Source organism: Hemiscyllium ocellatum, chromosome 25 (genome assembly GCF_020745735.1).
Source record: "Hemiscyllium ocellatum isolate sHemOce1 chromosome 25, sHemOce1.pat.X.cur, whole genome shotgun sequence".
NCBI classification, from domain to species: Eukaryota; Metazoa; Chordata; class Chondrichthyes; order Orectolobiformes; family Hemiscylliidae; genus Hemiscyllium; species Hemiscyllium ocellatum.
Genome location: NC_083425.1, coordinates 40921200 through 40948797, shown reverse-complemented (window position 1 = coordinate 40948797; position 27598 = coordinate 40921200). Strand labels below are relative to the sequence as shown.

Genomic DNA, 27598 nt, shown 5'->3' with positions numbered 1-27598 from the left:
TTAAGCAAAGTTCAGTTTACAATGTCAACAGGAAGGTATAGCTTTTAAAATAATTTATGATCTCTTTTCATGTTTTGTGGACATGACTGCTAGTTTGAGGATAATGATGTTGCCTCTACAACCCTCTAGGGTAGAGAATTTGAAATATTCATCACCCTATTGGTGAAGAATCACTCCTCATCTCAGTCTTAAATGGCCCACTGCTTATTCTGAGATTGTATCCCATTCTTTCAGACCCCAGAGAGAAAATATCCTTCATGCACCTGCACTGTTGGGTTGTATCAGGATTTTATATGCTTCAGTGAGATCACCTTAAAAATAAGATATTGTGATGTTGAGTTGGGAAGCCTTTTTCTATGTCAAAGGATTCAGACCAAGATTTTCTTTCCCTTGTTTTGGTAACTTTCACTTACTCTGGTTACCAGAAACTGTGTTTCCCTTGGGTGCAATATAATTACAGAATTATATAAAAATTGAGCCACAGCACCATCTGTGTATTGTAGACTTTTTGACAGTACATTTTCACATGTAACAAAGCCCCATCACTCCTTACGTGCAAATCGGCAGCTGTCGATCTGACTGGTGTCTTTTATGCAGCTAAGATCCACTCACAGCAGGTCTTACCAGCAACTTTTTAATATCTTACTACTGTCCAGGGCTGAGTTTTCATGTAGGTGCTCTCCAACTGGACTTAGGGAAACGTAGGAACTTTTTACACTGGCTGCTGTTTCTAACTCTCACAGTCCAGGTCTTGCATATTCTTTTCTGTCATTCTCACTTCAACAAAATTTGATCATTTTAAGGGAAGCTTTCTTCACTCCCGAGTGCTCTACCTGAATGATATTTAATTTCACAAATCTTAGTACTCGCTTCTTGAAGTCACCTGGGAGGAATATAGATTGTCAAGTTATTGTGTTAGCCAAATGAAGATCGAACTGCTCAGTGATTCATGTTAGGCACCAGAAGATACATTACCTGCTGTCACAGAACACACTAAAGCAAGCGTAATAAATCTTTACTGTAACTTGTCTATGTATAAAATGATCAGGGAAATCCCTCGCGCATCCTTTGAGTTAGTAAAGATATCTTTATTTGTCTTAGAACTTCAGAACCCCTGTAGTGTGGAAAGAGGATATTCCGCCCAACAAGACTGCACAGACCCTCCAAACAACATCCCACCCAGACCCATCTCCCTATCCTATCCTTGCAACCTTGCATTTCTCATGGCTAATGAACCTAATCTACACATTCCTGAATACTATAGGCAATTTAGCAATTTAACAATCAATCTAACTTGCATATCTTTGGACCATTAAAGAATTCTGTGAATCGCCATTCACAGAATAAACTGGGTACTTTGATGTTTACTGTTATATGTGATAGGTTTAACTGAAGGAATGTGAAAAACATTTGAATTAGGTTTGTGCTGTGCTTTGTGTCTGGGGGCTATCATGCACAGCCACCAGCCTGTGCCAGTTCTGGTGAAGGTGAGTAGCACACACATTTGGTACTGTCACCACTTGTACCGGATTGTAGTGTAGGTCTGAATATCTGCTGTGCTGCTGTTCTGTCTGCATTCATCAGGGAACCAAGCAACACGTACTAATAGCAATGTGCAATCAGCCTCCAGCACTGAAAAGGAAGCCTTACTGAGTGACAGCAGGTAGCTGTGGAATGCTACTGTTTCAATTCTCAACAAGAAGAATGGAGCCCTAGGGCAGATAATGCACTCCAGGGTCTGGGATGCCTAAATGGTGGAGGTAAAATGAAGAAAGACCTAAAATTTCTTCAGAGACCTTTAGATGCTTATAGGGCAGCTCCTCGAAGGGTGGGAGGGAGGTCACTTCCTGGTGTCTGGAAATTGATGACCTGGCAGCATTGGCAGAAGAAGTCTAAAGACCCTCTATAGGTTAATAAATGCATCTTCACATTGCCATCTCCTACCCACTGCTCCACCAAGCTCTCATGCTGCTCAATGTACCACATCAATAAACATCACCAGCCCCTGGCACTCAGGGCTCACACATAAGATTCACAGTCTCTACACCTCATCCTCACACACCTACCAATGCTGCGAACCTCAGACCAACCCCACTCACTGATTTCATATACCTTTGATATGACACGTGATAAACACACCTGCTTAACTTAAAGTAGTAAAACAAAAAAGATTTATCCTGTGCAGTAATCTGTGAAAATTCAAGGAGCTAAGCACTATTTAAAATAAAAATTAACAACTTTATTTCTTAAAGTATAACAGAAAATAATTAACTAACAACTATTTACAAATCCTTCATCTAACCTACATTTTACTTTCCCCTTCTACAATACTAGTCTGATAAAACCCCCAATTAAGATTTACTAAACAAAACTTCTTACCCCAAAACCAGGCAGCTTTCAGTTTTCTCTGTAATCCTATCTTCTTTTCTTCACAGGTTACTGATCAATAAAGGTACCTTTAAGAGAGCTATTTTTCTGGGCAGTGTGCAGATGTCTTTGGCTTGGCAGTTCTCCTCTCAACTGTTCAATTTCCCTGGTCTTATACCCCCAAAGCATCGGGTTGTGTAATTGGCTTTTAAAATTGTCAATATACTAAAATTCAAACTGGATTGGAGTTTGGTATTTTTTGTGGTATAACTTAAATTGATTGGCCTAATTCGAATCTTTTTTGTCGTTTCCAGGCAACCAGCTAATCTAGCTACCCCAGTGGGTGGACCACATGTTTACATTGTATCTTATTCAGAACACTTAGTGCTGTCAGGTAGTTTTTGCTAGCTTTTAAAACTTACTTAAAGGTACAGTACACTTACATTTTCATAACATATTGGCCGCCGATGGCTGCATGTGCAGAAGTGGCTGTCATAACTGTGATCTGTGTTAGTGTGGTAACTACCATGCACAGAATGTCAGAATAGTGTAGCTTAAAGGGAATGTTGCTCCAGCTATTCATCTGGGGAAGGTATCTTACCCAACATATTGTTAATCTTTTCCACTACATAAAGGAAAACAAATGGTACACAAGAGAAGAGAACAGACCTAGCTGAGAAACAAAGACACTGCCATTCTCAGCTCCATGCTTGAAGTGTTTCACCCCAGCATGGGGTCTGTTGCCAAGCTGGGCCCATGACATTCAGCGTCCCTTTGCACACTGAGGGTGATAATATGTTCCTGCCTGTTCTCAACTGCCAGCTTATACTGATTCTACTACCTGCTGGAAAATACATGCTGCAGATGGTGACTCTTGCATTTCATCCCACTGTTAATTGTACATTCACTGTCGGAGAGACAGACATGTTACTGAAACTTTTCATCTTGCACTCATTAGGCCAAAAGCAAGAAAGGCAAATTTCAAATGATCATAATTGGGTATTGGATCTGTTGTGATGAGGTTAGCAACATGAAAAATTTCAATGACCTCTCTGACTTTGCAGCAACATTCAAGCTATTACCAACTGGCTATTTATTTAATAATGTTTAACTGTCTACAAGTAGTGTGTACTAACTGGGATTTATGTGAGGGTCTGCAAATAAAGACTGAAAAAAATGGGTTGTGAGTTTGAATGCATATGCCTGTCATAAGCAACACTGTAAATAAATGCTTACAACAGTATGAAACGATTGGATCCAGTTCCACCCTTCACAAACTGGATTTCTAGAATATAACACCCACTACTCACAACAATCTTCCCATTTTGCTTTCCTGTTTTCAGACACTCAAGATCTGTTGCATGTCCAGCCCTAGCACGGGCAGGAGGAGGAAAAGTGCAGCATCTCAGTATTGAAGAAGAGGACAAGTCACTTACGCAGACACTGGTAAAGCACATACATCAAAGGCTAGTATAGAGTTGGGATTGGGGTATGATGAACTACAGGGAGTGATGGAGCTGCAGTCTTGCCATAACTAAAGGACGGGTTGTTTGCCAATGGAGGGCATGGTCACAGATGAGATCTCCAACAGGAGGACTTATCCGAGGAACTTGATGGGTATATGGACGGAAGAAAGCTGATGGATATGTGCACCCAGTGGTTAGGTGTATGCATTGGCCTGTCAGGCTGACTCCTGTCACTATCAAGAAGCATGGAGGAGTCCAGCTCCAAATTAGCACAGAGTTTCCTGCACAGACTCCCTTCTCAATAGCTTTTCCACCATCTCTGTTGTGCTGTAATAGAGGCATTGCCACTCAATCCCCTGTACCTCTTGCTTGCTTTGTATAGGGAGATCACCCAAATCCTCTGGCCTGCTGAGAATGGAAATCAGGAACTCAAAAAAAAACCTTCAAAGACAGAACTGAGTACTTCAATGGCATTTGCAATAGCAGGCAATATTCTAAGTGATCTTACCTGAAGATTACCTGAACCTTTACATAATTCCAGGGTTGCACCATTCCAGCAGCTGAACACTTGTTCGTTGGTGACTGTTAAGTAAGTTTATCCACGGACCTGGAGGTTTTGAATTTTGGCGTGAATACCACATCAGCTAACTCAGCTGTGCAAAGTCATGACAGGATGGGGTTTGGAGATTTCTGGCATCTGCAGGGAGATGCCTAGACCAGCATTTTTTCCCACGATGGTTCAGCCACTGGCTTTCACTGAATGTGAAATTTAAAATTCAACTTTTGTGTCCATTATTGCCACATGCCTTACTCTAAACAATCAAGAGGGACTTCATAGGTCAGGCATAGCAATCAAGCAATTAAATGTAGATTTAAATTTAATGATATGTTTCTAAATTATTTTCAGGGAGGTATTAATTATCTTAATATATAAACATTTGCCAGGTGGGGTTCGGGGAAACATGATTGAGATATAAAAAATTATGAGGGGCATAGTCCTTGTTGCGGGGACTAATACCCAGGAGTTACAGATTTATGGCAAGGGGATTTAGGGGGTTATGAGGTAAGGCTCTATCACTCAGAGAGTTATGGGAATCTGGAATTCACTTCCTGTAAGAACGGTCAAGGCAGACACTCTTATAACCATCTAAAACATATTTCAATATGCACCTGTGTTGAAAGGTACACAAGGCTTTGGGCAAAGTGCTGGAATATGGAATTGGAATAGTTAGGTGCTTGTTTTTGATGGGTCCAGACTCAATGGGCCAAGGGTCCTTTCTCTGTGCTGTACACCTCTATGACTCCAAGACGTATGTACAAACATACAAATATACAGACAGACATCTGGACACATGAATTAAGAGTACAGTCAGTCCTTCTCTAACACATGGTAGTGTTCTTGTGCAACCCTGTGTTGTAGAAAAATTGTGCTTTAGAAACAGTGCTGAAAGTGTTGGTGCTGTAATCGCATTACAGCCAACACACGTTCTAGAAGTTCACACTGTAGAAACAGCAACCCTAATTCGTCAATCATGTTGCAGCAAATTCGTGTTGACGAAACGCTCATTATAACATAATGACCTGTAGTGCATTCGGTCCATCAAACTGTTTCGCCATTCAGTCAAATCATGGCTGATCTGGTGGGCCTTAACTCCACAGTTGTGCTTGCTTCAAACTCCCTTAATAATCAAGAATCTGTCTATAACTGCCCATACAATATTCAATAACCCAGACACTTCCCCAGACACACAACTCTCTGAGAGAAAAGAAATTCTCATCACTGTCACAAATGAGGAACCCTTTATTGTTAAACTGTGTCCCCTTGTTCTAGTCTCTCCCACAAGAGGAAACATCCTTTCAGCATCCACTCTGTCAACTCCCCTCAGGATCACACCATGTTTCAATAAGATCACTTGTCATCCTTCCAAACTCCAAAAAGTACAGGCTCAACCTATACATTATTTCCTTATCAGGTAACCATTACTTGTTTTACACTTTTGCTTGTACAATGCACTAACTCTACAAAAACATATATTTTGTGCATGAAATGATTCCGTAAGAGTCAGAAGCCTTACTCTAACACAGCATGAGTTGCAGCCTCCGAATGATAGCGATAGAGAAGCAGACAGTGATCCACTCGAAATACGCTTCCTCCCTTTCGAAGATTTTCATAAAAGAATAATAGATCTTCAGGAACACCCTAGAGAAATAGATTGGTAAGGATTTCATGAGAACCTTGAGTATATAAGTTATATAAAACCTTAGATTTTTAATAGTAATACTCAAACATCTGCTTCAGACGTTGTTGTATTATTCAGACAATGTTGCAGGGCGGCACGGTGGCTCAGTGGTTAGCACTGCTGCCTCACAGCACCAGGGTCCCAGCCTTGGGCTGTGTGGAGTTTGCACATTCTCCCCGTGTCTGCGTGGGTTTTCTCCGGGTGCTCCGGTTTCCTCCAACAGTTCAAAGATGTGCAGGTTAGGTGAATTGGCCATGCTAAATTGCCCACAGTGCTAGGTGCATCAGTCAGAGGGAAATGGGTCTGGGTGGGTTACCCTTCGGAGGGGTTGATGTGGACTGGTTGGGCCAAAGGGCCTGTTTCCACACTGTAGGGAATCTAATCAATCTAATAAATTATGATCATTGAATTGAGCTTTCAAAAACTACCATGGGGTAGTTCTTAGAGAAGACATGATATTTTCAAATGTGTAGAAGACTGAGCCTCAAAATTGCCCAGAATGGATATTCATAATTTCGAATGGCTTCATTTGGAACTGTCGACATGAGAAACATAAAGGCCAATAACCAAAGCATGGCGCTCATTGGCAACTGGAATGCATTATTTCTTGCGTCTTGCTAATGCAACTGATCTGAAGGAATATTCAAAAGGCTAGACCTTGTGGCTAACTCTGAATAAATGTCAATAGCCGTTGTATATGCAATCATAATTCATGGGGTTTTGCACTGGAGGCTTCTGCCAGTTAATTATTTGTGAACAGGGAAAGTAAATGTCTGTCCTCTTCACCATTCAAACTGAACGTTTGACAGTGGTCAGTGCACAGTCCAATGAGGAGGTACCAGTTAAAAGATTTAATTCAATGCCAAATCAGGTACAGCAAGCAAAAGTTGAGTAAATTAGATTAGATTAAATTACAGTAATAAAAAGATATATTTCACTTCTGTTGTTTTGTTTCGAATCTCCAACAATAATTAAAATCTGAAGCAATGGGAGCGTACATTTATAAGCAAATTTTCGGTGACTGAGAGGTTGTTGACAGTAATTAAGACTTATGCTGCTATTAAAAGGCATTTACAGTATAATTGACAAGCCCTAATGTTTTCTGGCCAGCTTAATCTGTATGTTAGTTGTCAGCAAACAACTTCATGCCATTTCATGTATCAATTAATTGCACAGTCTCTGCAGAGGTAAGGCATTGTTAAGAGTAATTTGTGGATTTATATGTTTAATTCTACATTTAAAACTGCTGAAATTTGATGCCTGATTTGCATTTTAATAAATAGATTTACTATGGTAGGTAAAGTAACATGAGTTAGTAGCCAGATACATTCAGTTAAATTTGTGGTGGGTGTTGTAAATAGTGGTTTGCTCTGTCCACTGTTTGAAGAAAACGTTGTAGAGAGTTGCAGCTAATTTAAGACTAGATGTGGGAAAGCAGTTTCATAAAATCGAGGCAATAAAGGGATCAATAGGGTTTATGAAGAGGTCAAGCAGTTAGTTGTCATTAGGATATAAGTAGAAGCTGATCTCATGTGCGTGGATGTTGTTAAAAAGCAACGTGTTGAGTAGGAAGTGGAGAGAAGCCAGGTCTGGATCCTTGGGCAATTTCCTAACTGAGATGAGAGGGAATCACATTGCTGCTAATGCTCTGTCCATAAACACATGGGTAAGTCTGGTACCATATGCAAATGTTCCACACTGAGGTGGACAATAGAGGAGGGTGTGTTTTGAGGAGGCCACTATGTCTGGCCATCTCTATATTTTGAAAAGAAAATGAGGAGGGAGAATGAACATGTCAGAGAAAGTTGTTCAATTTTTGTTCACTCCATTTCTGTGCTGTGGTCAGGGCAGAATCTCAAGTGAAAGGATAGAAACAAAGAGGTGTCAAAGAGATGGGATGGGCCTTAGAGACACAGATTGTTCAAGGACACTGGGGAGGAAATGGAGCCTTGTGCCAAGTATCACTTGCAGGTTAAGAATAGACTAATGATATGTCTTTAGGCTCCTGCCAAAACCACTCTATAACTTCACACAAGAGGTTGCCAGAAGCAATCCAGTTTGGGTCTGCTTTCAGTTCTCTATCTGAGAATAGACCTGAATTGCTATTTTGAAGGTTCAGAACTCTCAATATAGGGATTCAACAGCTTTGAACATTAAATTTATCTATAAGATGTTCCTGTTTCTCTCATTTCTTAAATTGAGAAGCATAAAGCTTGTAGTGGTGTCATTGATTTCATGAACATTTTTGAGATACATTCTTTAGCACAGATATGGTCTGGTAAGAGTATATTGCATTTGATGACATTGACTAATTTTCTAATTGCCTCATCAAGAAAAACAAGAATAATAAAAAAAAAGTTTTTTTATTCCTTGCCAATGCTCAGTGATTTTAGTACCAACCTATTAACCATCTAACAGATCATAGCAAATACTTAGGCTGCTAGGTGTATCTGAGACTTGGATCACTTAAAGTACAGGTTGAGAAATGATTTCTCTCTGTGCATCAAATGATATTATTGAAAGAAAGGTGGAGGGTTTCATTCCCAGCATGTTCTTTGGACAAACTGACCTTGATTACACCAGGAATGGACTCTAATGATAATATATCACAGCCAGCTTTCCCTCCCTCTCTTCCTACAGAGCATGTGTTGTATCTCAGTAGTCCTGACACTTTTGAGCTGGGTCTGTAAGTCTTCATCCTCAATCTTGGCATGCTGTCTGCGCGTGCATCAATTACTGCACTTTTCTGTTTACATCAAAGAACCAGTAACTACCCATCACGCAGCATCAGTCCTAATTAAAATAAAATTCCTTTGTAGCAAAATTTATTTTAGTGCTTGGCATTTTAATCCTTTTGAAGTAAGACGTTAATGAATCTCAGTGATACTGTAGAACCATTAACAAAACATAAACATTCAGAAAATAGGTCTTGTTGATAAGGCACATACTGGCTTCTTTCAAATTTGAGTGAGAGTTTTTTTTAAATGGGGAGAATTTAGTCTACAAAGATTACGCAGCTTTAGAATTTCCCCCTCTTGGTTAACACCACACTCTGGGCCATTGATTTAAAAGTTCTTATCCTCACATTTAAAACCTTCCCTCCTTCTCCAGCTCCTTCAGCCAAGCAACCTTCTGAGTACCTGACATTCTTGCAACTTTGGCCTCTAGTCCATCCTGATTTCTACTGTTCCACCATTGGCCACCACTGGGCAGCATGGTAGCTCAGTGGTTAGCAGGGCTGCCTCAGTGCCAGGGATCCAGGTTCGATTCCAGCCTTAGGCGACAGTCTGTGTGGAGTTTGCACATCCTCCCCATTTCCTCTGGGAGATTTCCTCTGGGCACTCAGGTTTCTCCCCATAGGAGAAAGTGAGGTCTGCAGATGCTGGAGATCAGAGCTGAAAATGTGTTGCTGGAAAAGCGCAGCAGGTCAGGCAGCATCCAGGGAACAGGAAATTCGATGTTTCGGGCTCCTGATGAAGGGCTTATGCCTGAAACGTCAAATTTCCTGTTCCTTGGATGCTGCCTGATCTTTTCCAGCAACACATTTTCAGCGTTTCTCCCCATATTCCAAAGTTGCGTAGGTTAGGTGGATTGGTTATGCTAAATTGCCCATAGTGGTCAGGGATTTGCAGGATAGGTGGATTAACCATGGGAAATGCAGTGTAAAAGGGATAGGGTAAGGAGGTGTGACTGGTGGGATGCTCTTTGGAGGGGAGTGTGGGCTCGATGAACTGAATGGCCTGCTTCCACACTGTAGGGAATCTATTCTATGGATTTTTTTGAAATTCTCTTCCCAAACCTCCTCCTTTTTCTCCAGCACTCACTCACTCTTCCTTTAGGACACTGCTCAAGTCAACTTATTTGACCAGGTTTGGGACACCCTCCCACATGTCTCCTGCACTGGCTCACTATCAATTCCTGTCTGATTATGTTCCAGTGAAACATGTTGGGATGTTTCACTGCATTGAAGATAGCAGCTAGGTACATACTGCTGATGATGAAATGTTGACAGCTATTTTCTAGTTCACCATTAACATCACCGTTTAGTTAGCCCCCAAGATAATGTAGTGTCAAGGTTAACTGTACCATGATAATACCAGATCACATCAGACTGAGTCCTGATGGAAGAAGGTATGAACAAAGTCCTTCTCGACCATACTTGTGTATATAGTTTATAGTTAATAAGAGTTAGTAGCTTGCACTTGCCTTATATTCAGTCTTTGTTGTTCCTGAGATGCCGCTAATGATGACCTCATGGTTTGATACGGAAGCACATCCAATACTGTCTCTCCCATCTCGTAGACAATACAGGAGAACACCACTGATAGGGTGTGGGGAGGGTATGGGCAGAGGGAGACCCCACACAATGTGACAGAATTCCAGCTCCATGGAAGCGGGTTGGTCTATTCTGCTGAGGTTTTGAGGCTGGCCCTTTAGCTGAGATTCCCCAGCCAGTCTCAATGGTGGCAATCAAGGCAGTTGCTTTCATGTGGTCCAAGAGGAAAATGAACCAAATTTCCACTGCCAAGATGTTATTGCACACTTAAATTGAGTTTTATTAAAAATTTAATTTTGCTAGGTACCCCCAAATATTATTTCAATCTATTTAAATGTACACCTTTAATGCTACAGTGTTGCCAATAGCTAATTCAATAAGGAACTTGGACCATTTTAGTTTTTTCTAGCTAGCTGCAGCAAATAACTCACCTCCTAACTCCCCAGTATACAGACCAAGGGTGTCATGCAATACTCTGTAGTTGTGCGGTTCTTGCAACACTCAAAAAGCTTGACACCAACTCGGACAAAGCAATCCAATTGACTGTCACTTCATCTACCACTCTCAACATTCATTCTCTCCAATAGATGTACCACAATCACTTACTAAGGTTTCTTCAATAGCACCTCTCCTACTCACATTTTGTCCCAAGTACAAGGACAAGGGCAGCAGATGCATGGGAACATTATTTCCTGCAAGTTCACCTCCAAGCTATGCATCAACCTGACTTAGAGCCATAATGAATGTACCCACACTGGTGTTGTGTCAAAACCCTGACAGCATTGCCGCTGTACATCACATTATCTACAGCGGCTCAAGAGAGGTTGCTCACCACCACCTTTTCAAGAGCAATTAGGAATGGGCAATAGTAAGTCTGAGATTCCCAATTTCTGTGACAAGAATATTCTTCTTAAAAAACTCGAAATTAATAGATAGCCAAACCTGTGGCCTTTTCTTTGAATTTTATTCTGTGTGGGCCGCTATACTCACTTTTCCACCTTCATCAAACTTTCCAACGTAGTCAAACCATTTTCGAGAGCAGAACCAAGTTGGCATGATGACAGTAGGACCATGGGACGTGAACACCTATCAAGAGAAGAAAGTGTTTGAGTAAAGAATCTGTGAATTAACATTTCTGTCATGGAGCAGACATGAATCGTTCTTTTCTGAGGTTTACCAGGGATGAACAATGAGTTTTGTTACTTATAAAATGGGACTCTTTCCATCATTTCACATCAGATCTCCATCTATTCATTGCTGCTGAGAGGTAGGTGTAGGGCCTGTACCCACACAGCTGTGAATACCCAATGGTAGAAGATGCCATCTGTCCTATGTGTGATCCAACCCGAATACCTCTTCATCTCTTCTTATCTCAGCTTCGTGAACCATGTTAAAAGGTATTGCACTGGAAAAGCACAGCTGGTCAGGCAGCAACCAAGGAGCAGGAGAGTTGACATTTTGAGCATAAGCTCCTCATGAGGAATGACGCACAGGCTAGGTAGTGAACAGACTAGATTGGGCATTAATCTGCTATTTGCCCAGAACTGTGCCATTGATTGCCAGTATTATTTGAACATCATCAGAATCCTCATTTCAAAAATCAGGACAATTAGGGAAGAAGATGCATTGTTCTCAAAGTACACCCATGTTCTGCACGTACTGCAGTTGCTAGCTAATGCTAACTATGGTTCACCAGGTGAAATTTAACTCTGATTCCTCTCCCACTCAGTCTTTTTTTTAATTGCGCGAGCCTTTAACATTAGAGATGATCCTTTGGACATCAATTAAAAATGATTTTTCAGTCCTTATTGTAAAGGAAATAAAGTTAATATTAGCCGTCCCATTGCACTGTTGTGGAAATCAGTTACTTCCACCCAACCCAACTCAATTATCAGACACGAGATCTTCCCTGTCTAATGGCTTCAGTTCTCATTGGATAAATGCAAGGGAGCTCCCCATCTTACTGTCTCTTCACTTATTTTAAAGATTGTTTTGTTTAACTGTTATCTTTTGTTCATAATATTATCATCATAATCTGGAAAGTGAACGTTCAAATTCAATAGATATAAAATAATACCAAAGCAGCCAATAACTCTGACTGCATCTGTGAATCAAACATTTCAACTGTCTGCTATAAATTGGGCACTTTTACTAGAAACCATTTCATAAACCATCAATTTCACCGCTTTTGGGACTTTACAGGGTAGTGAACATTAACTTTTGTGAAGGCACACATGGAATACTGACCATCTGCTGTATACCTTACTCCTCATGTATTTAACAGGTTAATGGAAAAGACGCATGGCATAAACTGCAAGTTCTTCTTTCTGTTCTTCTGCCAAAGATGTCTTTCACCTCTCATATGTCAACTAGTGTCCAAGAATAAGGCAGCAAGTGGTGCTATGTGGGATGAGTGTAGAATTTCACAGGATCATTTCAGGGATGTTATACTGTGTCAAATTGCCTTCACCACTTATAACTTCATTCCTTTGCACTGTTCACCTCTGTATCTCCCCCAATTACTTCTTCAATGATAAGATCAGATTCCTTTTATAAAGAGAAATATGACTGAAGAACGGAAAGATCAGGAGAAAAATTAAAGTTCTTGTTCTTTGAAGCAGCATTTGTTTCTGATTCTTAATACCTTAATATTTGTTCAGCTTTTCACGAAGTATCAGTCTACATTCATGACATCCATATTGCACGTGCCCCCCATTCCAGTTTGGAACCCAATCTGATCAAGGGTTTTGGTATGTTCAGCTAGGGATTGTGTTTCCAATCTCCTTGGAGCTTGGTGACTGCATAACATTGAATACACATCATTCTCGTTCAAGTTTCCTGAACCAGATGGAGCACATTTGAGAAACATGTGATCACACTGTCCCAAAACAAATTGTGGACACACTCCCGGTGACCTCATTAGGACAACTCCAGACACTGACTGCATGAGTCATAAATAAACAAGGCTCTGATAAATTGTAAAGGAATAAACAGAGTTTTCTTATTAATGAGGCTGAGATTGCGAACTAGACAAAAAGGCGACTATGAAGAGAAGTTAGTGTGTGTGGTTTCCTTATTACAGTAGCAAATATACAAGTTATATTAGTTTTCATGTGTCACATAGTAATAGGCTACTGTACAGCAGAAAGAAACAACATGGTTACCCCCACAGTATTATACAGTCATGTTCAGATTAACTAGACTGCCTGCTTCCTCAGGCAGCTGGCCGTATTGCTTATGCAGATCACATTAGTGATATGAATTAGTCACATAGCATGGAAACAGATTCTTTGGTCCAACTAGTCCACATCAACCATATTCCCAAATTAAATAGTCCCACCTATCTGTGTTGGGCCCAAGTCCCTCCAAACCTTTCCTATTCAGGTACTTAGCCAAATTTCAACAAGTGTCTCAACTTTAGCATCTCAGCCAAAAGGCATTTTGACACTTCATTTCCTCCATGCTTTTAAACATTGTAACTGTACCTGCATCCACCACTTTCTCTGGCAGTTCATTCCACACACGAATCACTCTGTGTAAAAAAAAGTTGCCCTCAGGTCTTTTTTAAATCTTTCTCCTTTCACTTAAAAATATATTCCCTAGTTTTGAACCCCCTGACCTGAGGGTAAAGGCCTAAGTTATTCACTTATCCATGCCCCTTATGATTTTGTAAACCTCAATGACATCACCTCTCAGCTTCCGACACTCCAGTGAAAAAAAAGTGGCAGCCTTTCTTTTATAACTCAAACCCTCCATTCCCAGCAACATTCTGGTAAATCTTTTCCAAGCCCTATCTAGTTTAATCATGTCTTTCTTATGACAGGATGATCAGAACCACACAAAGTATTCCAAAATTGTGGCCCAACTGTTGTAATGCTCATAACTGTGCATTAGAGACTGTGCGTTCAAGGCTTATTTGAAGTACTTGAGCAGATAAGGGTATCCAGGCTTACAGAGATGGAGTGAGGAAAGTGCAGTAGAAGAACAGCTGTGGTCATAATGATGGTGCAGCAGAATTGTGAGGCTGTCTGGTCCATTCCTATTTTTATTCCATATATTTTCACATTCTGATACCCCAGTTTGAGATTTCACTGCGGCATAGAGGAAATGAAACGTCAGAATGCCTTTTGGCTGAGATGCTAAAGTTGAGACACTTGTTGAAATTTAATAGGCACCTGTTTTCAAGAAGAGCAAGGGGTTTCAGCTTGTTCTCCTGATCAATATTTATTGACAGAAGAACAACACAAAACAGAATATCTGGTCATTATACATTGTGGGCAAATTGCCTCTCCCCACTTGCTGCTTTACAACGGTGTCTTTTTCATATTTAAGAAATGCTTCATTTTTTTCTATAAACTGTGTATGGATTTTAAATGATACATGTTCAAGATTTAACAAAATATGTGTGTAAAACATGTTGGTGTAGCCTTTTTGTAAAGTAAAACCAACTAACTGATTATTTATCTCCATGCTGTTGGATTTTGTTAGCACAGAGAAGCTGCCTTATTTGCTCCGAACATAATACCAACCCAGAACAAACAAGAGCGAAATACTGTGGACGCTGGAAATCTGACATAAAAACAAAGAATGCTGGAAATGCTCAGTAGGTCAGGTGTCATTCTGATGAAAGGTCAATGACCTGAAATGTTAACTCTCTTCACACAATGCCGCCTGGCCTGCTGAGTGTTTCTAGTCATTTACTGGGGATTTGTTTTATCAAAATGATTGCAAGTAAAAAGCAACAAAACAATTCCTCAAAGCGTTGTAATTAAATATACTTGTTGGAATAAGTACACTGGGTGGAGGTCTTGTGGTGCAGGGGTTAGCATCCCCTGTCTCTGAGCCAAAGGCTTCGTTTTTGAGTCCTACAACAGTAATTTATGGCCAAATAACATGCATTGGTAATCCAACCAAATAGTTGACTATCAACCTGTAAATCTTTCTGTCACGCCTATGACCAGCAGTAAGCACATGAGCATCTCCTGGTCAGTCAAGCGTGCGGTTCCCCTCAAGCTATAGCTTCTGGCGGCAGGCGAGTGGCTTGTTCTAAGGAAATCTAGCTATAAAAACAAAAATAAGTCCATGCTTTGTCTGGCCCCTATGTCATTGGCATTAGAAGAGTAGAGTAGAGCTTGCTTTTTATTTGACATTTCTACCATATACAACTGATACAGTAAAACAGGACAGTGTTTCTCCAGGACTGAGGGTGCCACATGTGCAGCACAAACTACACACTTGTACACGGCATAAAGTGCATAAGAAGTGCAAAACACACAAGTTACAGTGTAACAGAAGAATGGTCAATGATAGACATTTCTCTATCATTGAATTCAAAGTCGTGCAAAGAATTTCAGATGGGAAGAGAGTCCGATCATACTGTGTTAATGAGCCTGATGGCTTGGAGGAAGAAACTGTTGCACCATCCGGCTGTGAGACACCATATGCTCTGGTATCTTCTGCCAGATGGCAGGAGAGAGAAGGGTTTGAGTGAGGCGTGTGTGGGGTCTTCCACAATGCTCTTAGCCTTTCAGATGCAGCGTGTGGTGTAAATGTCTGAAATGGAGGGGAGAGAGACCCCGATGATCTTCTCAGCTGTCCTCACTATCCGTTGTAGGGTCTTACAATCCAAGACGGTGAGAAAAGAAAAAGAGAGCTAGAAGATGAAATGTCTGAAAGCATAGTCCTTTCATCTCTAGAGTCTTAGTTCCAATGTTGCTGAAACAGCAAGCCCACAAACATAGGAGGTCTTTAATTGGAATGAGTTCAGGGAGCCTCACCTAATGTACAGTGGAGTTAATAACACTTCTTCCACAAATTCACATTAATTAAGGAACCCAGAATTCAACATATTAAACAGAGAAAAATGACCCATTAGGTTGCTGTACGCTGAATAACGATATAGGATGATGCCGTATTGCCCAAAGCATGGTTCCAATCTGAAAAGTGCTCCAGTCTCTGGCATTATGTCATTCATCTCTCTGATCAGGCACAGAAAATGCACACAAAAAATCTTGATGCAAAAACACCCAGGTCTCCACTTCCAAATGGAAGGATAAACAGTTGGGAATGGTAGCTTGGCATCTGACTTTGTTGGAAATAAATGTATATTGCCTTATGCAAAGTATCAGTGAGTTTTAAAACATGTCCATTCTCACCACAGCATGACACCATTGCACAGCTTAACCCCCTCCAGGACATCTCCGGAACCACCAGGTTGGAATTGCTCTATGTAATACGTCAGCACATACCCTAACAAAGCAGACAATTCAGCCTGCGACTTTAGTCTGATTAACTAAGTCTAAACCCTCTATGCTAAGTCGAATAGAGAAGCAATGTCTCTGCTCCAGGCTGCAATGGTACAAAGACCCTGTTGTTTCAGTCACAAGAAAGATGCTAAAACCTTTCCAAACAGTTAACACACAGCTACTTCTTTGTGAAGTGGACAGGAGTCTAAAATTGTTTGAATAATCAAGGGAAGTTACAGCCATGTGCTATACCGCAAACACAAGATTCTAATTATTTTGTTTGTACAAAGCATCAAATGTGGTTTGCATCATTTTGACAATGTTGGCACCAAAATATTATCATCAGGAGATTATGCTGGCAAATGGGACTAGATTAATTTAGGATATCTGGCCAGCATGGATGAAGGGTCTGTTTCCATACCGTACAGCTCTATGACTCTAGGAGCAGAATTTCACTCTATGGGAGCAAGTTAAATGGTTGTGATCTGGTGTGTTGAGGGCTTAGAGACTAAAGCAATGTTTGAGCAGCTTTGAAATTTTGTTTGAAATTTGGATTGAATTTTCCCTTACTACTTCCTTTATTTCATTCAGCACCAGTAGATCTCTCAAAGTTTGGCAAGCGTGAGCTGGAGTTTAACTGTAATGACGTGATATACATGTCAGGTTGAACTGCATAAGGCTTATGGAATGAATGTTTTCCTGGAACTCTTGATCAAATTCAGCTTTTGTGTGTGGAATAGAGTTACCCAAGTACAGAGAATACATAAGACCATAAGATCATAAGAAAGAGTAAGGCCATTTGGCCCATCGGGTCCACTCCGCCATTCAATCATGGCTGATGGGCATTTCAATGCCACCTACCAGCACTCTCTCCTTATCCCTTAATTCCTTGTGAGAATTAAGAATCTATCAATCTCTGCCTTGAATACATACAGTCATAGAGTCATAGAGGTGTACATCATGGAAACAGACCCTTTGCCCATGCTGACCAGATATCCCAACACAATCTTGTCCCACCTGCCAGCACTTGGCCCATATCCCTCTAAAGTCTTCTTATTCATATACCCATCCAGGTGCCTTTTAAATGTTGCAATTCTACCAGCCTCCACCACTTCCTCTGGCAGCTCATTCCATACACTTACCACCCTCTGCATGAAAAGGTTGCTCCTTAGGTCTCTTTTATATCTTTCCCCTCTCACCCTAAACCTATGTCCTCTAATTCTTGACTCCCCCACCCCTGGGAAAAGACTTGTCTATTTATCATATCCATGCCCCTCATCATTTTGTAAACATCTATAAGGTCACCCCCTCAGCCTCCGACACTCCAGGGAAAACAGCCCCAGCCTGTTCAACCTCTCCCTATAGCTCAAATCCTCCAACCCAGGCAATCTCCTTGTAAATCTTTTCTGAACCCTTTCAAATTTCACAACATCTTTCCGATAGGAAGGAGACCAGAATTGCAAGCAATATTCCAACAGTGGCTTAACCAATGTTCTGTACAGCCGCAACATGACCTCCCAACTCCTGTACTCAATACTCTGACCAACAAAGGAAAGCATACCTTCTTCACTGTCCTATCTACCTGCGACTCCACTTTCAAGGAGCAATGAACCTGCACTCCAAGGTCTCTTTGTATAGCAACATTAAGTGTATAAGTCCTGCTAAGATTTGCTTTCGCAAAATGCATGATGCATTTCATGTCTCCCTAATGTTGCAGTGAGTTGCAGGTGTTTGAGGGAGGTTGCAGGAAAAGTGAGCAGACTCTGTGGTAGCAGGCAAGCAATTTGGACAGAGGTTTCTGAATTGAATTGAATTGATTCAGCTTTATTGTCACATCTGGTCTCATGAGAAGAGTGAAAAGTTTACAAACCACCACCTACAGCATCACAAAGGTACCTAGTTGAGATTCTTTGGTAAAAATTCTTGGGGAAGAAAATTAGAAAAATAAGGAAATAAAGTGTTGAGCAATAAATTAGAAAAATCGAGAAAACAGAGTCCAGAATAACAATTCTTCCAATGCAGGCCATGCCAGACTTCACCTCGAGGCCGGGAGTTTGAGTCCACGCTGAGGCCGGGATTCGAGTCCACGCTGAGGCCGGGAGTTCGAGTCCATGCTGAGGCCGGGATTCAAGTCCACGCTGAGGCCGGGAGTTCGAGTCCACGCTGAGGCCAGGATTCGAGTCCACGCTGAGGCCGGGAGTTCGAGTCCACGCTGAGGCCGGTATTCAAGTCCACGCTGAGGCCGGGAGTTCGAGTCCACACTGAGGCCGGAAATCTGAGTCCATGCTGAGGCCAGGATTTGAGTCCACACTGAGGCCGGGATTCGAGTCCACGCTGAGGCCAGAAATTGAAGTCTAATCTGAGGCCAGGAGTTCAAGTCCACACTGAGGCTGGGATTTGAGTCCATGCTGAGGCCAGAAATCCAAGTCCACGCTGAGGCCGGGATTTGAGTCCACGCTGAGGCTGGGAGTTTGAGTCCACGCTGAGGCTGGGAGTTTGAGTCCACGCTGAGGCTGGCAGTTTGAGTCCACGCTGAGGCCGAGATTTGAGTCCACGCTGAAGCCAGGAATTTGAGTCCATGCAGAGGCCGGGATTCGAATCCACGCTGAGGCCAGGAGTTCAAGTCCATGCTGAGGCCAGGATTCGAGTCCACACTGAGGCTGGGAATTTGGGTCCACGCTGAGGCCGGAAATCCGATTCCACGCTGAGGCCGGGATTCGAGTCCACGCTGAAACCAGGAATTTGAGTCCATGCTGAGGCCGGGATTCGAGTCCATGCTGAGGCTGGGAATTTGAGTCCATGCTGAGGCTGGGAATTTGAGTCCATGCTGAGGCCGGGAGTTCGAGTCCACGCTGAGGCCGGAAATCTGAGTCCACGCTGAAGCCAGGAATTTGAGTCCATGCTGAGGCCAGGATTCGAATCCACCCTGAGGCCGGGAGTTCAAGTCCACACTGAGACCGGGATTCGAGTCTACACTGAGGCCGGGAATTTGAGTCCACGCTGAGGCCGGGATTCGAGTCCAAACTGAGGCCGGGAACTCGAGTCCACACTGAGGCCAGGAGCATGAGTCCACTCTGATGCTGGGAATTTGAGTCCACACTGAGGCCGGGAGTTCGAGTCCACACTGAGGCCGGGAGTTGGAGTCCACACTGAGGCCGGGAATTTGAGTCCATGTGGAGGCTGGGAATTTGAGTCCACGCTGAGGCTGGGTATTTGAGCCCAAGTTGAGACTTGGTGCTTGAGTCGACAGTGAGACCCTGAGTTTGAGTTCCTGCTGAGGCTGAAAGTTTGAGTCCGTGAGTCTTAAGGCAGCTCACCACCACCTCTCAAGGGGTAACTAGGGACAAGCAATAAATGGTTGGCCAGCCAGCAATGCCACATCCCAAAAGTAAATATTACAAGTTCTTTCACCCCAGGAATCAGTGCCTCTGCATGTAGCTCTGTCTCTGAGGACATCACATGCACCCACTCCCCACATGACCTTGCCAATAATACAGGCAGACGCCCGCACCCCTCTCTTCTCTCTACCTCCCATGGGCCGCCCCTCCCAGTCCCACTGCACCAATCTACTCTTTGGTACTGGTGTGACTTTCTGCAGTACCAGCACTATCCAATGCATAGGGGGTGCTACTGGGACTCCAGCACTGCTGCGAATCTGATTGGAAATGAGTTTTCTGAGGTAGTACTTTGCTCAAGTGAGGGACAAATGTTTCATCTCCAGTCAATTAACATTTCTCAGAATCCTTATGGCTGCAGGACAGCAATGACTGGCAGGGATACACTTCCAATCCAGTTTCCAGCTGGCAGAGTGGGAAATGTCATTATTTCAAAAGTTCCTGGCCCAGATTCCTATCCATCCTTTATTGTCAATGTGGCTGATCACTCCTTTTGGAAACAGTTATTTTGGGAGGGCTTGTCTCTTGACTATCACTGTTGGCTTAAGTTTTGTCCCACCGGACCAACACGGCAAAACAAAATTGTGAATCATCCAGATGTCTTCACCAGCCCTGCTTTCTCCCCAAGTTTTCTCACTGTTTGGCTGCGTAGGTAATGGAATGTGCCTATTAAATAAAATAACAGCTATTTTGGGACACTGAAAGCAATATTGGCTAACTGAGTGGCATGCAGAGAAAACTGGTCAACTGAACACATGCTGGGAATTGGTTCAGGCCAGACACACAGGTATGCAAACTGGTTTCCCTGATTGGTTATATTGCAAAGGTTGCAATGAGACAGTGGAACTGAGATATTAAGCCAGGAAGCTTACAGCTGTCGAATTTAATCATGCCACATAGGCATGCAAGCCATTCATCTTGGTTGATTATTGAATGGGTTGTCGAATAGAGTAAAATAGAATGGCCTTTATTGTCATGTGCACGCGAATGAGTGCAGAGAAAAGCCTGTAATGTTGCTGCTTTAGTGCCATCTTTGGTACTATGTACCTAGGTTACAGACACGTTAAATATTTGTTACAGAATTGAAAGAGTAAAAAACAAGTTTAACATAGGAAGCCAACATTTTAAAAAGTGCTCAACTTATTCAAAGTACATAATAAGAATAAAACTATCTTTAAAAAGTCCTCGAACCATTAGTCCTTTTCACTGATTCCGGGATCCACACTGGGATCTGGCCCGGGACGTGCCTCCGGAACTCGCAGCATGGTTTCCAACTTGTCTCCCATGTGGGGCTGGACTCAGACTCAACCCCATTCCCTCCAGGGGTAAGTTTAAGAAGCTAAAAGTTGGGGGCTAGGGGGTAGAAAAACTGCAGAAATGAGAGTAAAAAAATAAAGGAAAAGGCAAAGCAGAGGAGCTCAAGCTGCAGTGTCCTTACTCTGTCACCACCTTGAGACAATGCTGCAAGGTTTCAGGTGGAACAATAGATCTGAGTTTCATTGAAACAGTTTTTGAGATAACTTGGCCCCTGGGCTTGGCTCAGTCAATAGGGGAAAGCACAATATCCAACACTGCCCTTTGTAACACCCTTCCTGAGATAGAAACTCAATTTAAACTATGCTAATTCCACTGTCATATCAATCTACTGCTAAACTACTGTACTTGGAAATGACCCAGATAACTCATTAAAAGAAAACAATCAAGTCAGAGTAGTCCCTCACACACTCCAGAGAACATCAGGACCAACAGGCAGGAACCGTGGGAGCAGGAAGAATAGCCTCAGCTCCATTTTGACCAGCTCTAATCTGGAAAGTGTACACTTTTTAACATCTTGTGCTCCCAGTGCAGATTTTAAACTAGTCTGTGGTCATAGGTGTTTAAGAACTGTAAGGTTACTTGGGATATTAGAGGAAAAGACTAGTTTTGTAAAGTTGAATATGTAATTATTGTGTGTTTCAACGATAATAAACCACATCTTATGGTAAACCATGTCTCACTATTAGTGTAAAATGAGTTGCACTAAGTAAGCAAGTAGATCCCTGGGGCGGGGGAGTCCAGAGCTAGAGGGCAAAGGTTTAGGGTGAAAGAGGAAATAAGTAAAAAGGACCAAAGGGGCAGCTTTTTCAAGCAGAGGGTGGTGCGCGTATAGAATGAACTACCAGAGGAAGTGGTGGAGGCTGGTACAATTACAGCATTTAAAAGGCATCTGGATGGGTATATAAATATAAATAGAAAGGGTTTAGAGGGATATGGGCCAAGTGCTGGTAAGTGGGACTAGATTAGGTTAGGATATCTGCAAATGTGTTGCTGGTCAAAGCACAGCAGGCCAGGCAGCATCTCAGGAATAGAGAATTCGACGTTTCGAGCATAAGCCCTTCATCAGGAATAAGAGAGAGAGAGCCAAGCAGGCTAAGATAAAAGGTAGGGAGGAGGGACTAGGGGGAGGGGCGATGGAGGTGGGATAGGTGGAAGGAGGTCAAGGTGAGGGTGATAGGCCAGAGTGGGGTGGGGGCGGAGAGGTCAGGAAGAGGATTGCAGGTTAGGAGGGCGGTGCTGAGTTGAGGGAACCGACTGAGACAAGGTGGGGGGAGGGGAAATGAGGAAACTGGAGAAATCTGAATTCATACGTTGTGGTTGGAGGGTTCCCAGGCGGAAGATGAGGCGCTCCTCCTCCAGCCGTCGTGTAGTTGTGTTCTGCCGGTGGAGGAGTCCAAGGACCTGCATGTCCTCGGTGGAGTGGGAGGGAGAGTTAAAGTGTTGAGCCACGGGGTGATTGGGTTGGTTGGTTCGGGCGGCCCGGAGGTGTTCTCTGAAACGTTCCGCAAGTAAGCGGCCTGTCTCACCAATATAGAGGAGGCCACATCGGGTGCAGCGGATGCAATAGATGATGTGTGTGGAGGTACAGGTGAACTTGTGGCGGATATGGAAGGATCCCTTGGGGCCTTGGAGGGAAGTGAGTGTGGAGGTGTGGGCACAAGTTTTACATTTCCTGCGGTTGCAGGGGAAGGTGCCGGGGGTGGAGGTTGGGTTGGTGGGGGGTGTGGATCTGACAAGGGAGTCACGAAGGGAGTGGTCCTTGCGGAACGCTGATAGGGGAGGGGAGGGAAATATATCCTTGGTGGTGGGGTCCGTTTGGAGGTGGTGGAAATGGCGGCGGATGATACGTTGTATGCGGAGGTTGGTGGGGTGGTAGGTGAGAACCAGTGGGGTTCTGTCTTGGTGGCGGTTGGAGGGTAGGTGAGACCAACCCAACCTTCACCCCCGGCACCTTCCCCTGCAACCGCAGGAAATGTAAAACTTGCGCCCACACCTCCACACTCACTTCCCTCCAAGGCCCCAAGGGATCCTTCCATATCCGCCACAAGTTCACCTGTACCTCCACACACATCATCTATTGCATCCGCTGCACCCGATGTGGCCTCCTCTATATTGGGGAGACAGGCCGCTTACTTGCGGAACGCTTCAGAGAACACCTCCGGGCCGCCCGAACCAACCAACCCAATCACCCCGTGGCTCAACACTTTAACTCTCCCTCCCACTCCACCGAGGACATGCAGGTCCTTGGACTCCTCCACCGGCAGAACACAACTACACGACGGCTGGAGGAGGAGCGCCTCATCTTCCGCCTGGGAACCCTCCAACCACAAGGTATGAATTCAGATTTCTCCAGTTTCCTCATTTCCCCTCCCCCACCTTGTCTCAGTCGGTTCCCTCAACTCAGCACCGCCCTCCTAACCTGCAATCCTCTTCCTGACCTCTCCGCCCCCACCCCACTCCGGCCTATCACCCTCACCTTGACCTCCTTCCACCTATCCCACCTCCATCGCCCTTCCCCCTAGTCCCTCCTCCCTACCTTTTATCTTAGCCTGCTTGGCTCTCTCTCTCTTATTCCTGATGAAGGGCTTATGCTCGAAACGTCGAATTCTCTATTCCTGAGATGCTGCCTGGCCTGCTGTGCTTTGACCAGCAACACATTTGCAGCTGTGATCTCCAGCATCTGCAGACCTCATTTTTTACTCGTAGGTTAGGATATCTGTTCAGCATGGAGGAGTTGGACCTAAGAGTCCATTTCCTGCTGTACATCTCCATGACTCTGTGACTCTATCTGACTGTACCAAAAAGAAGCTTACCTTCATGGATCTCAGTCATGCTCCTAAGAGTACAGGCTGACCTGTATCTGTTCTTTTGTGGATGTTTGATTATAAACTGCTGCAAAATGTTGTCATCTATGAAATCAGACACACCCTCAAGAAACTGAGAGTCCATTCTGATGCATTTTTCAACTGCAGCCACATGCCTGATTTTCCACTTTTGCCCATTTATTCTTAGGCATTTGCCTATGCTACATGCAGAACCAACTCACAACGATGTCTTCCAATATCTAGAATTCTTTTGCTGCTGTACAATTATTTGCCTGCTCTGCAATTGTAGTGACTTTAAGGTTAATCTGTACTGATAATGTACCATTCCTACTTGTCACTACAGAGGGCAGGATTGGCAGAAACACAGTAAAGTGGTAACAGTGGTATCACATGTTGATATACACAGAGCTGAGCTGAGTAACTGACTTCAGTGGCAACTGCACCAGAGTGAGTTTGAGTTCCACAGAAAGGGTGCGTTAAGTACAAAGAGTTTGGATTTTGGCTAAAAATTGGGAGTCAACTGATACATAAGGTATTTGACAAATAAACAATCTTTGTCTAAATGTTGGGGGTTGATTCTCACATGTGATTGACCATTACTTGAGTATATATAATAACACAAATAATACTTTATTTCAAAACTTTTCTTCAGAGAAAACAGGACAGTCAATCCTCCTGCATCTCTCTGCTCTGAATGTCAGACTGAGGTGTTCTGCTATTTCCTACCCTGACAGATGCAGAGAATGTTTAGAATTAGAATTAGGTTTTACTGTCACCTGCACTCAAGTACAAAAGTACAGAAGTACGGGTGAAAAGTATACAATGTCGTCACACATGGCACCTTCTTAGCACAACGTATCTAGTTATAAACCTTCAACAGTAAATTAGATTAGGTACAAAAATAGAGAAATAAAGAAAAAAGCTACAAGTTCTACATTATAGTTCTTCATTGTATAAATTAGGAAAATAAAGAAATATTTGGTGGGTGGTGAGGGCTCAGTATGGGCAGAGGAAGGGTTCCTCCACCAATCATTTTGATGTCAGTTTGTTCTGCTTTATCGAGCTACTTCCATTTTCTCCCATGTAAGTTTGACACCCGACCGTTCAGCGTAGAGGTCGCCTTGTGAGTCTGGGTGGCTTTCTGTCCACCCTTCACATTCTCTGTCCCTTCTTTCCAAGGTGACCAAAGAATGTGTTTGACCCTCCCTATTACCTAGTCAGTTAAAATTAGCTCAACTACCATCTTTGAGACACTGCATTCATTTACAACCCGCTGTTTTCTAAATAGGAAATGTGTTATTTTCACTTGCTCAATAAACATCAGAACATCTTGTTTCCACAGCACGGGGATTAGCTGGAAATATTGTTTTAATGTAAATCTTGATTTTCATATTCAGTACAATGATGGCTCCTGGTTTCTTGAAGGAGTTGGAAATCTGTAAAATTTGGATTTCCTCTGAATTTCTATCATGTAAACTCAACTCTCGGCATGTCCCATGAGCTGCACTGGATTTACAAATAAAAATAATAGATGAGGATTACTCATTCTTTACCAGTATCTTTAAAGATTGAGTGAATGCTCTGGGAAATAAAACACACCTCATTAATGAAGAATCAAATGACGTGCGGTCGCCCTTGACTCAACACAATGTGGTTTTCATAAAATGATTGTAGAACTCTGGACAGTGAACACAAGCACTCATTCTTATCTAAGTATCAGAAATAATTGGAATATAAGTTACATGTCTGACCGTTGGTGTGTAGTATAAGAAGTGACCTGAACTTTCAGGTCCAAAATGCTGTCCTCCATTGGGCTAAAATTGGCATATTCTAATTTGAAGCAGCAGTAAATTCTGAACCAATGTGACCTTGCAGCAGTACAAGAGCATCATGCCCTTTCCTGTGAAATTCTTATTCAACTTGTTTACTCAGACCATTACAGCAGCCCCATCATTTTTGAAATTACACACAGCCAGCTTGATAAAAACTGCTCTAATTAAACTAAACCTTGTGCTGCCTTATCTCCAGTTCTTGTTTGTTCCCGTGTCCATGTGCTCAATCTCAAATCAGTCAAAAGTGTTTACCATCAATCAGTGGAGTGTTAGAAACAGATCCTCACCCCTGGTTTAAATGGCTTTCGTTTGCAAAAGCAAAGGTTGAGCAGGTCAACTCCCAGTGTCACCTCCCTTTTAGCTCATAGAGGAAAAATGTCTGACAAAAGCCTGGGAGTGCCTTTACATTTTGTGAGTTTTGGGAGTGGATCACATGACAACGAGCACCTTGATTACAATGCAAAGAGACAGAACTGGTTTACTAAGTGTTAACTGAACCTCAAAGAAGGTCCGGTTTAACTCCCAGAGGTGTGTCAAATCATGTCCGAACAGGTTGATTTAAAAGAACTATATTTAGTTTCGACAATTTGAGAATGATGTTAAACGTACCTCCAAAACTCAATGAACCGAAATGCTGGAACAACAGAATATGAATCCCTTGGTTTAAAATGGTATATAATAAAATGGAGGGCTGTAGGTAGTGTCCCTATCTCTGAGTCAGGAGCTACTGGTCCAAATCCCACATACCCCAGAGGCACGCCAAAACATTTCTGAGCAGATTGATTAAAAATATTTAAAATAAAGTGGATCGTTTTATAGTTCACGTAAGATTGCAAGACCTTTAAAAATACAAACTAATTCCAAAGTCATAGAGTCATAGAAATGGACAGTAAGGGAACAGACCTTTCTGTTCAACTCGTCCATGCCGACCAGATATCCTAACCACTTGGCCCATATCCCTCTAAACCCTTCCTATTCATGTACCCATCCAGATGCCTTCTAAATGTTGCAACTGTAACAGCCTCCACCACTTTCTTTCCACTCTCACCCTAGATCTATACCCTCCAGTTCTGGACTCCCCAACTCAGGGAAAAGATCTTATCTATTTACTCTAGCATAACCCCTCATGATTTTATAAACCACCATAAGGTCAGTCCTCAGCCTCCGATGCTCCAGGGAAAACTGGGTCAGTCTATTCAGCCTCTCCCTAACTACTCAAACCCTCTAATCCTGGCAATATCTTTGTAAATCTTTTCTGAACCCTTTCAAGTTTCACAACATTTTCCGATAGGAAGGAACCCAGAATTGCACACAGGCAGCCTTACCAATGTCTATACAGGCGCACCATTACCTCCCAACTCCTATACTCAATGCTCTGACCAATAAAGGAAAGCATACCAAATACCTTCTTCATTATCCTCTCTACCTGAGACTCCACTTTCAAGGAATATGAACCTGCATTCCAAGGTCCCTTTGTTCAGCAACACACCCCAGGACCTTATCATTAAGTGTATAAGCCCTGGCCTGATTTGCCTTTCCAAAATACAGCACCTCACATTTATTTCAATTAAACTCTATCTGCCACTCCTCAGCCCATTGGCCCATCTGATCAAGGTCCCATTGTACTCTCAGGAA

General features: G+C 42.7%; 1 protein-coding gene across 2 annotated transcripts in view; it reads right to left on the bottom strand.

Annotated features, from left to right (window-relative positions):
- Window positions 1-27598, bottom strand: part of b3gntl1 (UDP-GlcNAc:betaGal beta-1,3-N-acetylglucosaminyltransferase-like 1) — a 338080-nt gene that overhangs the window by 97453 nt on the left and 213029 nt on the right. For both annotated transcript variants that reach the window (XM_060844592.1, XM_060844593.1), the window contains 2 exons: window positions 11340-11435; window positions 5909-6033 (listed from right to left, as the gene is read on the bottom strand). In XM_060844592.1, coding sequence (XP_060700575.1) covers window positions 5909-6033; window positions 11340-11435 — 221 coding nt within the window. The remainder of the gene's footprint in view (window positions 1-5908; window positions 6034-11339; window positions 11436-27598) is intronic.